Source organism: Dendrobates tinctorius, unplaced genomic scaffold (assembly GCF_039654945.1).
Source record: "Dendrobates tinctorius isolate UK_male_01 unplaced genomic scaffold, ASM3965494v1 ptg000063l, whole genome shotgun sequence".
In the NCBI taxonomy this organism is placed as follows: domain Eukaryota; kingdom Metazoa; phylum Chordata; class Amphibia; order Anura; family Dendrobatidae; genus Dendrobates; species Dendrobates tinctorius.
In genome coordinates, this window is record NW_027361731.1 from 17,669,544 (window position 1) to 17,681,239 (window position 11,696).

An 11,696-nucleotide genomic window follows, 5' to 3' on the forward strand; every position below is an offset into this window, starting at 1 on the left:
ATTATTCTCTATGTGGAGTGCGGCTCTGTGGGTGGAGGTCGGTGCCGGAGGCTCCATTATTCTCTATGTGGAGTGCGGCTCTGCGGGTGGAGGTCGGTGCTGGAGGCTCCATTATTCTCTATGTGGAGTGCGGCTCTGCGGGTGGAGGTAGGTGCTGGAGGTTCCATTATTCTCTATGTGGAGTGCGGCTCTGCGGGTGGAGGTCGGTGCCGGAGGCTCCATTATTCTCTATGTGGAGTGTGGCTCTGCGGGTGGAGGTCGGTGCCGGAGGCTCCATTATTCTCTATGTGGAGTGTGGCTCTGCGGGTGGAGGTCGGTGCTGGAGGCTCCATTATTCTCTATGTGGAGTGCGGCTCTGCGGGTGGAGGTCGGTGCTGGAGGCTCCATTATTCTCTATGTGGAGTGTGGCTCTGCGGGTGGAGGTCGGTGCTGGAGGCTCCATTATTCCCTATGTGGAGTGCGGCTCTGCGGGTGGAGGTCGGTGCTGGAGGTTCCATTATTCTCTATGTGGAGTGCGGCTCTGCGGGTGGAGGTCGGTGCCGGAGGCTCCATTATTCTCTATGTGGAGTGCGGCTCTGCGGGTGGAGGTCGGTGCTGGAGGCTCCATTATTCTCTATGTGGAGTGTGGCTCTGCGGGTGGAGGTCGGTGCTGGAGGCTCCATTATTCTCTATGTGGAGTGCGGCTCTGCGGGTGGAGGTCGGTGCCGGAGGCTCCATTATTCTCTATGTGGAGTGCGGCTCTGCGGGTGGAGGTCGGTGCCGGAGGCTCCATTATTCTCTATGTGGAGTGCGGCTCTGCGGGTGGAGGTCGGTGCTGGAGGCTCCATTATTCTCTATGTGGAGTGCGGCTCTGCGGGTGGAGGTCAGTGCTGGAGTTTCCATTATTCTCTATGTGGAGTGTGGCTCTGCGGGTGGAGGTCAGTGCCGGAGGCTCCATTATTCTCTATGTGGAGTGTGGCTCTGCGGGTGGAGGTCAGTGCCGGAGGCTCCCTTATTCTCTATGTGGAGTGCGGGTGGAGGTCGGTGCTGGAGGCTCCATTATTCTCTATGTGGAGTGCGGCTCTGCGGGTGGAGGTAGGTGCTGGAGGCTCCATTATTCTCTATGTGGAGTGCGGCTCTGCGGGTGGAGGTCGGTGCTGGAGGCTCCATTATTCTCTATGTGGAGTGCGGCTCTGTGGGTGGAGGTCGGTGTCGGAGGCTCCATTATTCTCTATGTGGAGTGCGGCTCTGCGGGTGGAGGTCGGTGCTGGAGGCTCCATTATTCTCTATGTGGAGTGCGGCTCTGCGGGTGGAGGTCGGTGCCGGAGGCTCCATTATTCTCTATGTGGAGTGTGGCTCTGCGGGTGGAGGTCGGTGCTGGAGGCTCCATTATTCTCTATGTGGAGTGCGGCTCTGCGGGTGGAGGTCGGTGCTGGAGGCTCCATTATTCTCTATGTGGAGTGCGGCTCTGCGGGTGGAGGTCGGTGCTGGAGGCTCCATTATTCTCTATGTGGAGTGCGGCTCTGCGGGTGGAGGTCGGTGCTGGAGGTTCCATTATTCTCTATGTGGAGTGCGGCTCTGCGGGTGGAGGTCGGTGCTGGAGGCTCCATTATTCTCTATGTGGAGTGCGGCTCTGCGGGTGGAGGTCGGTGCTGGAGGCTCCATTATTCTCTATGTGGAGTGCGGGTGGAGGTCGGTGCCGGAGGCTCCATTATTCTCTATGTGGAGTGCGGCTCTGCGGGTGGAGGTCGGTGCTGGAGGCTCCATTATTCTCTATGTGGAGTGCGGGTGGAGGTCGGTGCCGGAGGCTCCATTATTCTCTATGTGGAGTGCGGCTCTGCGGGTGGAGGTCGGTGCTGGAGGCTCCATTATTCTCTATGTGGAGTGCGGCTCTGCGGGTGGAGGTCGGTGCTGGAGGTTCCATTATTCTCTATGTGGAGAGCGGCTCTGCGGGTGGAGGTCGGTGCTGGAGGCTCCATTATTCTCTATGTGGAGTGCGGCTCTGCGGGTGGAGGTCGGTGCTGGAGCCTCCATTATTCTCTATGTGGAGTGCGGCTCTGCGGGTGGAGGTCGGTGTCGGAGGCACCATTATTCTCTATGTGGAGTGCGGCTCTGCGGGTGGAGGTCGGTGCTGGAGGCTCCATTATTCTCTATGTGGAGTGCGGCTCTGCGGGTGGAGGTCGGTGCTGGAGGCTCCATTATTCTCTATGTGGGGTGCGGCTCTGCGGGTGGAGGTCGGTGCTGGAGGCTCCATTATTCTCTATGTGGAGTGCGGCTCTGCGGGTGGAGGTCGGTGCTGGAGGCGCCATTATTCTCTATGTGGAGTGCGGCTCTGCGGGTGGAGGTCGGTGCTGGAGGCTCCATTATTCTCTATGTGGAGTGCCGCTCTGCGGGTGGAGGTCGGTGCTGGAGGCTCCATTATTCTCTATGTGGAGTGCCGCTCTGCGGGTGGAGGTCGGTGCCGGAGGCTCCATTATTCTCTATGTGGAGTGTGGCTCTGCGGGTGGAGGTCGGTGCTGGTGGCGCCATTATTCTCTATGTGGAGTGCGGCTCTGCGGGTGGAGGTCGGTGCTGGAGGCTCCATTATTCTCTATGTGGAGTGCCGCTATGCGGGTGGAGGTCGGTGCTGGAGGCTCCATTATTCTCTATGTGGAGTGCCGCTCTGCGGGTGGAGGTCGGTGCCGGAGGCTCCATTATTCTCTATGTGGAGTGTGGCTCTGCGGGTGGAGGTCGGTGCCGGAGGCTCCATTATTCTCTATGTGGAGTGTGGCTCTGCGGGTGGAGGTCGGTGCCGGAGGCTCCATTATTCTCTATGTGGAGTGTGGCTCTGCGGGTGGAGGTCGGTGCCGGAGGCTCCATTATTCTCTATGTGGAGTGCGGCTCTGCTGGTGGAGGTCGGTGCCGGAGGCTCCATTATTCTCTATGTGGAGTGCGGCTCTGCAGGTGGAGGTCGGTGCTGGATGCTCCATTATTCTCTATGTGGAGTGCCGCTATGCGGGTGGAGGTCGGTGCTGGAGGCGACATTATTCTCTATGTGGAGTGCGGCTCTGCGGGTGGAGGTCGGTGCTGGAGGCTCCATTATTCTCTATGTGGAGTGCCGCTATGCGGGTGGAGGTCGGTGCTGGAGGCTCCATTATTCTCTATATGGAGTGCGGCTCTGCGGGTGGAGGTCGGTGCTGGAGGCTCCATTATTCTCCATGTGGAGTGCGGCTCTGTGGGTGGAGGTCGGTGTCGGAGGCTCCATTATTCTCTAAGTGCGGCTCTGCGGGTGGAGGTCGGTGCTGGAGGCTCCATTATTCTCTATTTGGAGTGTGGCTCTGCGGGTAGAGGTCGGTGCTGGAGGCTCCATTATTGTCTATGTGGAGTGTGGCTCTGCGGGTGGAGGTCGGTGCTGGAGGCTCCATTATTCTCTATGTGGAGTGCGGCTCTGCGGGTGGAGGTCGGTGCTGGAGGCTCCATTATTCTCTATTTGGAGTGCGGCTCTGCGGGTGGAGGTCGGTGCTGGAGGCTCCATTATTCTCTATGTGGAGTGCGGCTCTGCGGGTGGAGGTCGGTGCTGGAGGCTCCATTATTCTCTAAGTGCGGCTCTGCGGGTGGAGGTCGGTGCTGGAGGCTCCATTATTCTCTATGTGGAGTGTGGCTCTGCGGGTGGAGGTCGGTGCCGGAGGCTCCATTATTCTCTATGTGGAGTGCGGCTCTGCGGGTGGAGGTTGGTGCTGGAGGCTCCATTATTCTCTATGTGGAGTGCGGCTCTGCGGGTGGAGGTCGGTGCCGGAGGCTCCATTATTCTCTATGTGGAGTGCGGCTCTGCGGGTGGAGGTCGGTGCTGGAGGCTCCATTATTCTCTATGTGGAGTGTGGCTCTGCGGGTGGAGGTCGGTGCCGGAGGCTCCATTATTCTCTATGTGGAGTGCGGCTCTGCGGGTGGAGGTTGGTGCTGGAGGCTCCATTATTCTCTATGTGGAGTGCGGCTCTGCGGGTGGAGGTCGGTGCCGGAGGCTCCATTATTCTCTATGTGGAGTGCGGCTCTGCGGGTGGAGGTCGGTGCTGGAGGCTCCATTATTCTCTATGTGGAGTGCGGCTCTGCGGGTGGAGGTCGGTGCTGGAGGCTCCATTATTCTCTATGTGGAGTGCGGCTCTGCGGGTGGAGGTCGGTGCTGGAGGCTCCATTATTTTCTATGTGGAGTGCGGCTCTGCGGGTGGAGGTCGGTGCTGGAGGCTCCATTATTCTCTATGTGGAGTGCGGCTCTGTGGGTGGAGGTCGGTGCTGGAGGCTCCATTATTCTCTATGTGGATTGTGGCTCTGCGGGTGGAGGTCGGTGCCGGAGACTCCATTATTCTCTATGTGGAGTGCGGCTCTGCGGGTGGAGGTAGGTGCTGGAGGTTCCGTTATTCTCTATGTGGAGTGCGGCTCTGCGGGTGGAGGTCGGTGCCGGAGGCTCCATTATTCTCTATGTGGAGTGCGGCTCTGCGGGTGGAGGTCGGTGCTGGATGCTCCATTATTCTCTAAGTGCGGCTCTGCGGGTGGAGGTCGGTGCTGGAGGCTCCATTATTCTCTATGTGGAGTGCGGCTCTGCGGGTGGAGGTCTGTGCTGGAGGCTCCATTATTCTCTATGTGGAGTGTGGCTCTGCGGGTGGAGGTCGGTGCTGGAGGCTCCATTATTCTCTATGTGGAGTGTGGCTCTGCGGGTGGAGGTCGGTGCCGGAGGCTCCATTATTCTCTATGTGGAGTGCGGCTCTGCGGGTGGAGGTTGGTGCTGGAGGCTCCATTATTCTCTATGTGGAGTGCGGCTCTGCGGGTGGAGGTCGGTGCCGGAGGCTCCATTATTCTCTATGTGGAGTGCGGCTCTGCGGGTGGAGGTCGGTGCTGGAGGCTCCATTATTCTCTATGTGGAGTGCGGCTCTGCGGGTGGAGGTCGGTGCTGGAGGCTCCATTATTCTCTATGTGGAGTGCGGCTCTGCGGGTGGAGGTCGGTGCTGGAGGCTCCATTATTCTCTATGTGGAGTGCGGCTCTGCGGGTGGAGGTCGGTGCTGGAGGCTCCATTATTCTCTATGTGGAGTGCGGCTCTGCGGGTGGAGGTCGGTGCTGGAGGCTCCATCATTCTCTATGTGGAGTGCGGCTCTGCGGGTGGAGGTCGGTGCTGGAGGTTCCATTATTCTCTATGTGGAGTGCGGCTCTGCGGGTGGAGGTCGGTGCTGGAGGCTCCATTATTCTCTATGTGGAGTGCGGCTCTGCGGGTGGAGGTCGGTGCTGGAGGCTCCATTATTCTCTATGTGGAGTGCGGCTCTGCGGGTGGAGGTCGGTGCTGGAGGCTCCATTATTCTCTATGTGGAGTGCGGCTCTGTGGGTGGAGGTCGGTGCTGGAGGCTCCATTATTCTCTATGTGGAGTGTGGCTCTGCGGGTGGAGTTCGGTGCCGGAGGCTCCATTATTCTCTATGTGGAGTGCGGCTCTGCGGGTGGAGGTAGGTGCTGGAGGTTCCGTTATTCTCTATGTGGAGTGCGGCTCTGCGGGTGGAGGTCGGTGCCGGAGGCTCTATTATTCTCTATGTGGAATGCGGCTCTGCGGGTGGAGGTCGGTGCTGGGGGCTCCATTATTCTCTATGTGGAGTGCGGCTCTGCGGGTGGAGGTCGGTCCTGGGGGCTCCATTATTCTCTATGTGGAGTGTGGCTCTGCGGGTGGAGGTCAGTGCTGGAGTTTCCATTATTCTCTATGTGGAGTGTGGCTCTGCGGGTGGAGGTCAGTGCCGGAGGCTCCATTATTCTCTATGTGGAGTGTGGCTCTGCGGGTGGAGGTCAGTGCCGGAGGCTCCCTTATTCTCTATGTGGAGTGCGGGTGGAGGTCGGTGCTGGAGGCTCCATTATTCTCTATGTGGAGTGCGGCTCTGCGGGTGGAGGTAGGTGCTGGAGGCTCCATTATTCTCTATGTGGAGTGCGGCTCTGCGGGTGGAGGTCGGTGCTGGAGGCTCCATTATTCTCTATGTGGAGTGCGGCTCTGTGGGTGGAGGTCGGTGTCGGAGGCTCCATTATTCTCTATGTGGAGTGCGGCTCTGCGGGTGGAGGTCGGTGCTGGAGGCTCCATTATTCTCTATGTGGAGTGCGGCTCTGCGGGTGGAGGTCGGTGCCGGAGGCTCCATTATTCTCTATGTGGAGTGTGGCTCTGCGGGTGGAGGTCGGTGCTGGAGGCTCCATTATTCTCTATGTGGAGTGCGGCTCTGCGGGTGGAGGTCGGTGCTGGAGGCTCCATTATTCTCTATGTGGAGTGCGGCTCTGCGGGTGGAGGTCGGTGCTGGAGGCTCCATTATTCTCTATGTGGAGTGCGGCTCTGCGGGTGGAGGTCGGTGCTGGAGGTTCCATTATTCTCTATGTGGAGTGCGGCTCTGCGGGTGGAGGTCGGTGCTGGAGGCTCCATTATTCTCTATGTGGAGTGCGGCTCTGCGGGTGGAGGTCGGTGCTGGAGGCTCCATTATTCTCTATGTGGAGTGCGGGTGGAGGTCGGTGCCGGAGGCTCCATTATTCTCTATGTGGAGTGCGGCTCTGCGGGTGGAGGTCGGTGCTGGAGGCTCCATTATTCTCTATGTGGAGTGCGGGTGGAGGTCGGTGCCGGAGGCTCCATTATTCTCTATGTGGAGTGCGGCTCTGCGGGTGGAGGTCGGTGCTGGAGGCTCCATTATTCTCTATGTGGAGTGCGGCTCTGCGGGTGGAGGTCGGTGCTGGAGGTTCCATTATTCTCTATGTGGAGAGCGGCTCTGCGGGTGGAGGTCGGTGCTGGAGGCTCCATTATTCTCTATGTGGAGTGCGGCTCTGCGGGTGGAGGTCGGTGCTGGAGCCTCCATTATTCTCTATGTGGAGTGCGGCTCTGCGGGTGGAGGTCGGTGTCGGAGGCACCATTATTCTCTATGTGGAGTGCGGCTCTGCGGGTGGAGGTCGGTGCTGGAGGCTCCATTATTCTCTATGTGGAGTGCGGCTCTGCGGGTGGAGGTCGGTGCTGGAGGCTCCATTATTCTCTATGTGGGGTGCGGCTCTGCGGGTGGAGGTCGGTGCTGGAGGCTCCATTATTCTCTATGTGGAGTGCGGCTCTGCGGGTGGAGGTCGGTGCTGGAGGCGCCATTATTCTCTATGTGGAGTGCGGCTCTGCGGGTGGAGGTCGGTGCTGGAGGCTCCATTATTCTCTATGTGGAGTGCCGCTCTGCGGGTGGAGGTCGGTGCTGGAGGCTCCATTATTCTCTATGTGGAGTGCCGCTCTGCGGGTGGAGGTCGGTGCCGGAGGCTCCATTATTCTCTATGTGGAGTGTGGCTCTGCGGGTGGAGGTCGGTGCTGGTGGCGCCATTATTCTCTATGTGGAGTGCGGCTCTGCGGGTGGAGGTCGGTGCTGGAGGCTCCATTATTCTCTATGTGGAGTGCCGCTATGCGGGTGGAGGTCGGTGCTGGAGGCTCCATTATTCTCTATGTGGAGTGCCGCTCTGCGGGTGGAGGTCGGTGCCGGAGGCTCCATTATTCTCTATGTGGAGTGTGGCTCTGCGGGTGGAGGTCGGTGCCGGAGGCTCCATTATTCTCTATGTGGAGTGTGGCTCTGCGGGTGGAGGTCGGTGCCGGAGGCTCCATTATTCTCTATGTGGAGTGTGGCTCTGCGGGTGGAGGTCGGTGCCGGAGGCTCCATTATTCTCTATGTGGAGTGCGGCTCTGCTGGTGGAGGTCGGTGCCGGAGGCTCCATTATTCTCTATGTGGAGTGCGGCTCTGCAGGTGGAGGTCGGTGCTGGAGGCTCCATTATTCTCTATGTGGAGTGCCGCTATGCGGGTGGAGGTCGGTGCTGGAGGCGACATTATTCTCTATGTGGAGTGCGGCTCTGCGGGTGGAGGTCGGTGCTGGAGGCTCCATTATTCTCTATGTGGAGTGCCGCTATGCGGGTGGAGGTCGGTGCTGGAGGCTCCATTATTCTCTATATGGAGTGCGGCTCTGCGGGTGGAGGTCGGTGCTGGAGGCTCCATTATTCTCCATGTGGAGTGCGGCTCTGTGGGTGGAGGTCGGTGTCGGAGGCTCCATTATTCTCTAAGTGCGGCTCTGCGGGTGGAGGTCGGTGCTGGAGGCTCCATTATTCTCTATTTGGAGTGTGGCTCTGCGGGTAGAGGTCGGTGCTGGAGGCTCCATTATTGTCTATGTGGAGTGTGGCTCTGCGGGTGGAGGTCGGTGCTGGAGGCTCCATTATTCTCTATGTGGAGTGCGGCTCTGCGGGTGGAGGTCGGTGCTGGAGGCTCCATTATTCTCTATTTGGAGTGCGGCTCTGCGGGTGGAGGTCGGTGCTGGAGGCTCCATTATTCTCTATGTGGAGTGCGGCTCTGCGGGTGGAGGTCGGTGCTGGAGGCTCCATTATTCTCTAAGTGCGGCTCTGCGGGTGGAGGTCGGTGCTGGAGGCTCCATTATTCTCTATGTGGAGTGTGGCTCTGCGGGTGGAGGTCGGTGCCGGAGGCTCCATTATTCTCTATGTGGAGTGCGGCTCTGCGGGTGGAGGTTGGTGCTGGAGGCTCCATTATTCTCTATGTGGAGTGCGGCTCTGCGGGTGGAGGTCGGTGCCGGAGGCTCCATTATTCTCTATGTGGAGTGCGGCTCTGCGGGTGGAGGTCGGTGCTGGAGGCTCCATTATTCTCTATGTGGAGTGTGGCTCTGCGGGTGGAGGTCGGTGCCGGAGGCTCCATTATTCTCTATGTGGAGTGCGGCTCTGCGGGTGGAGGTTGGTGCTGGAGGCTCCATTATTCTCTATGTGGAGTGCGGCTCTGCGGGTGGAGGTCGGTGCCGGAGGCTCCATTATTCTCTATGTGGAGTGCGGCTCTGCGGGTGGAGGTCGGTGCTGGAGGCTCCATTATTCTCTATGTGGAGTGCGGCTCTGCGGGTGGAGGTCGGTGCTGGAGGCTCCATTATTCTCTATGTGGAGTGCGGCTCTGCGGGTGGAGGTCGGTGCTGGAGGCTCCATTATTTTCTATGTGGAGTGCGGCTCTGCGGGTGGAGGTCGGTGCTGGAGGCTCCATTATTCTCTATGTGGAGTGCGGCTCTGTGGGTGGAGGTCGGTGCTGGAGGCTCCATTATTCTCTATGTGGATTGTGGCTCTGCGGGTGGAGGTCGGTGCCGGAGACTCCATTATTCTCTATGTGGAGTGCGGCTCTGCGGGTGGAGGTAGGTGCTGGAGGTTCCGTTATTCTCTATGTGGAGTGCGGCTCTGCGGGTGGAGGTCGGTGCCGGAGGCTCCATTATTCTCTATGTGGAGTGCGGCTCTGCGGGTGGAGGTCGGTGCTGGATGCTCCATTATTCTCTAAGTGCGGCTCTGCGGGTGGAGGTCGGTGCTGGAGGCTCCATTATTCTCTATGTGGAGTGCGGCTCTGCGTGTGGAGGTCTGTGCTGGAGGCTCCATTATTCTCTATGTGGAGTGTGGCTCTGCGGGTGGAGGTCGGTGCTGGAGGCTCCATTATTCTCTATGTGGAGTGTGGCTCTGCGGGTGGAGGTCGGTGCCGGAGGCTCCATTATTCTCTATGTGGAGTGCGGCTCTGCGGGTGGAGGTTGGTGCTGGAGGCTCCATTATTCTCTATGTGGAGTGCGGCTCTGCGGGTGGAGGTCGGTGCCGGAGGCTCCATTATTCTCTATGTGGAGTGCGGCTCTGCGGGTGGAGGTCGGTGCTGGAGGCTCCATTATTCTCTATGTGGAGTGCGGCTCTGCGGGTGGAGGTCGGTGCTGGAGGCTCCATTATTCTCTATGTGGAGTGCGGCTCTGCGGGTGGAGGTCGGTGCTGGAGGCTCCATTATTCTCTATGTGGAGTGCGGCTCTGCGGGTGGAGGTCGGTGCTGGAGGCTCCATTATTCTCTATGTGGAGTGCGGCTCTGCGGGTGGAGGTCGGTGCTGGAGGCTCCATCATTCTCTATGTGGAGTGCGGCTCTGCGGGTGGAGGTCGGTGCTGGAGGTTCCATTATTCTCTATGTGGAGTGCGGCTCTGCGGGTGGAGGTCGGTGCTGGAGGCTCCATTATTCTCTATGTGGAGTGCGGCTCTGCGGGTGGAGGTCGGTGCTGGAGGCTCCATTATTCTCTATGTGGAGTGCGGCTCTGCGGGTGGAGGTCGGTGCTGGAGGCTCCATTATTCTCTATGTGGAGTGCGGCTCTGTGGGTGGAGGTCGGTGCTGGAGGCTCCATTATTCTCTATGTGGAGTGTGGCTCTGCGGGTGGAGTTCGGTGCCGGAGGCTCCATTATTCTCTATGTGGAGTGCGGCTCTGCGGGTGGAGGTAGGTGCTGGAGGTTCCGTTATTCTCTATGTGGAGTGCGGCTCTGCGGGTGGAGGTCGGTGCCGGAGGCTCTATTATTCTCTATGTGGAATGCGGCTCTGCGGGTGGAGGTCGGTGCTGGGGGCTCCATTATTCTCTTTGTGGAGTGCGGCTCTGCGGGTGGAGGTCGGTCCTGGGGGCTCCATTATTCTCTATGTGGAGTGTGGCTCTGCGGGTGGAGGTCAGTGCTGGAGGCTCCATTATTCTCTATGTGGAGTGCGGCTCTGCGGGTGGAGGTCGGTGCTGGAGGCTCCATTATTCTCTATGTGGAGTGCGGCTCTGCGGGTGGAGGTCGGTGCTGGAGGTTCCATTATTCTCTATGTGGAGTGCGGCTCTGCGGGTGGAGGTCGGTGCTGGAGGCTCCATTATTCTCTATGTGGAGTGCGGCTCTGCGGGTGGAGGTCGGTGCTGGAGGCTCCATTATTCTCTATGTGGAGTGCGGCTCTGCAGGTGGAGGTCGGTGCTGGAGGCTCCATTATTCTCTATGTGGAGTGCGGCTCTGCGGGTGGAGGTCGGTGCTGGAGGCTCCATTATTCTCTATGTGGAGTGCGGCTCTGCGGGTGGAGGTCGGTGCTGGAGGCTCCATTATTCTCTATGTGGAGTGCGGCTCTGTGGGTGGAGGTCGGTGCTGGAGGCTCCATTATTCTCTATGTGGAGTGCGTCTCTGCGGGTGGAGGTCGGTGCTGGAGGTTACATTATTCTCTATGTGGAGTGTGGCTCTGCGGGTGGAGGTCGGTGCTGGAGGCTCCATTATTCTCTATGTGGAGTGCGGCTCTGTGGGTGGAGGTCGGTGCTGGAGCCTCCATTATTCTCTATGTGGAGTGCGGCTCTGCGGGTGGAGGTCGGTGCTGGAGGCTCCATTATTCTCTGTGTAGTGCGGCTCTGCGGGTGGAGGTCGGTGCCGGAGGCCCCATTATTCTCTATGTGGAGTGCGGCTCTGCGGGTGGAGGTCGGTGCCGGAGGCTCCATTATTCTCTATGTTGGGTGCGGCTCTGCGGGTGGAGGTCGGTGCCGGAGGCTCCATTATTCTCTATGTGGAGTGCGGCTCTGCGGGTGGAGGTCGGTGCTGGAGGCTCCATTATTCTCTATGTGGAGTGTGGCTCTGCGGGTGGAGGTCGGTGCCGGAGGCTCCATTATTCTCTATGTGGAGTGCGGCTCTGCGGTTGGAGGTCGGTGCCGGAGGCTCCATTATTCTCTATGTGGAGTGTGGCTCTGCGGGTGGAGGTCGGTGCTGGAGGCTCCATTATTCTCTATGTGGAGTGCGGCTCTGCGGGTGGAGGTCAGTGCCGGAGGCTCCATTATTCTCTATGTGGAGTGCGGTTCTGCTGGTGGAGGTCGGTGCTGGAGGCTCCATTATTCTCTATGTGGAGTGTGGCTCTGCGGGTGGAGGTTGGTGCCGGAGGCTCCATTATT

The 11,696-nt window shown here is 59.4% G+C and overlaps 1 protein-coding gene across 1 annotated transcript in view; it reads left to right on the forward strand.

Annotated features, from left to right (window-relative positions):
• The first annotated feature begins 11,520 nt into the window (after positions 1–11,520).
• The window catches only part of LOC141093967 (uncharacterized), a 744,741-nt gene continuing 744,565 nt past the window's right edge, over positions 11,521–11,696 (forward strand). The window contains exon 1 of the mRNA XM_073579640.1: positions 11,521–11,672. Coding sequence (XP_073435741.1) covers positions 11,536–11,672 — 137 coding nt within the window. The 5' untranslated portion in view covers positions 11,521–11,535. The remainder of the gene's footprint in view (positions 11,673–11,696) is intronic.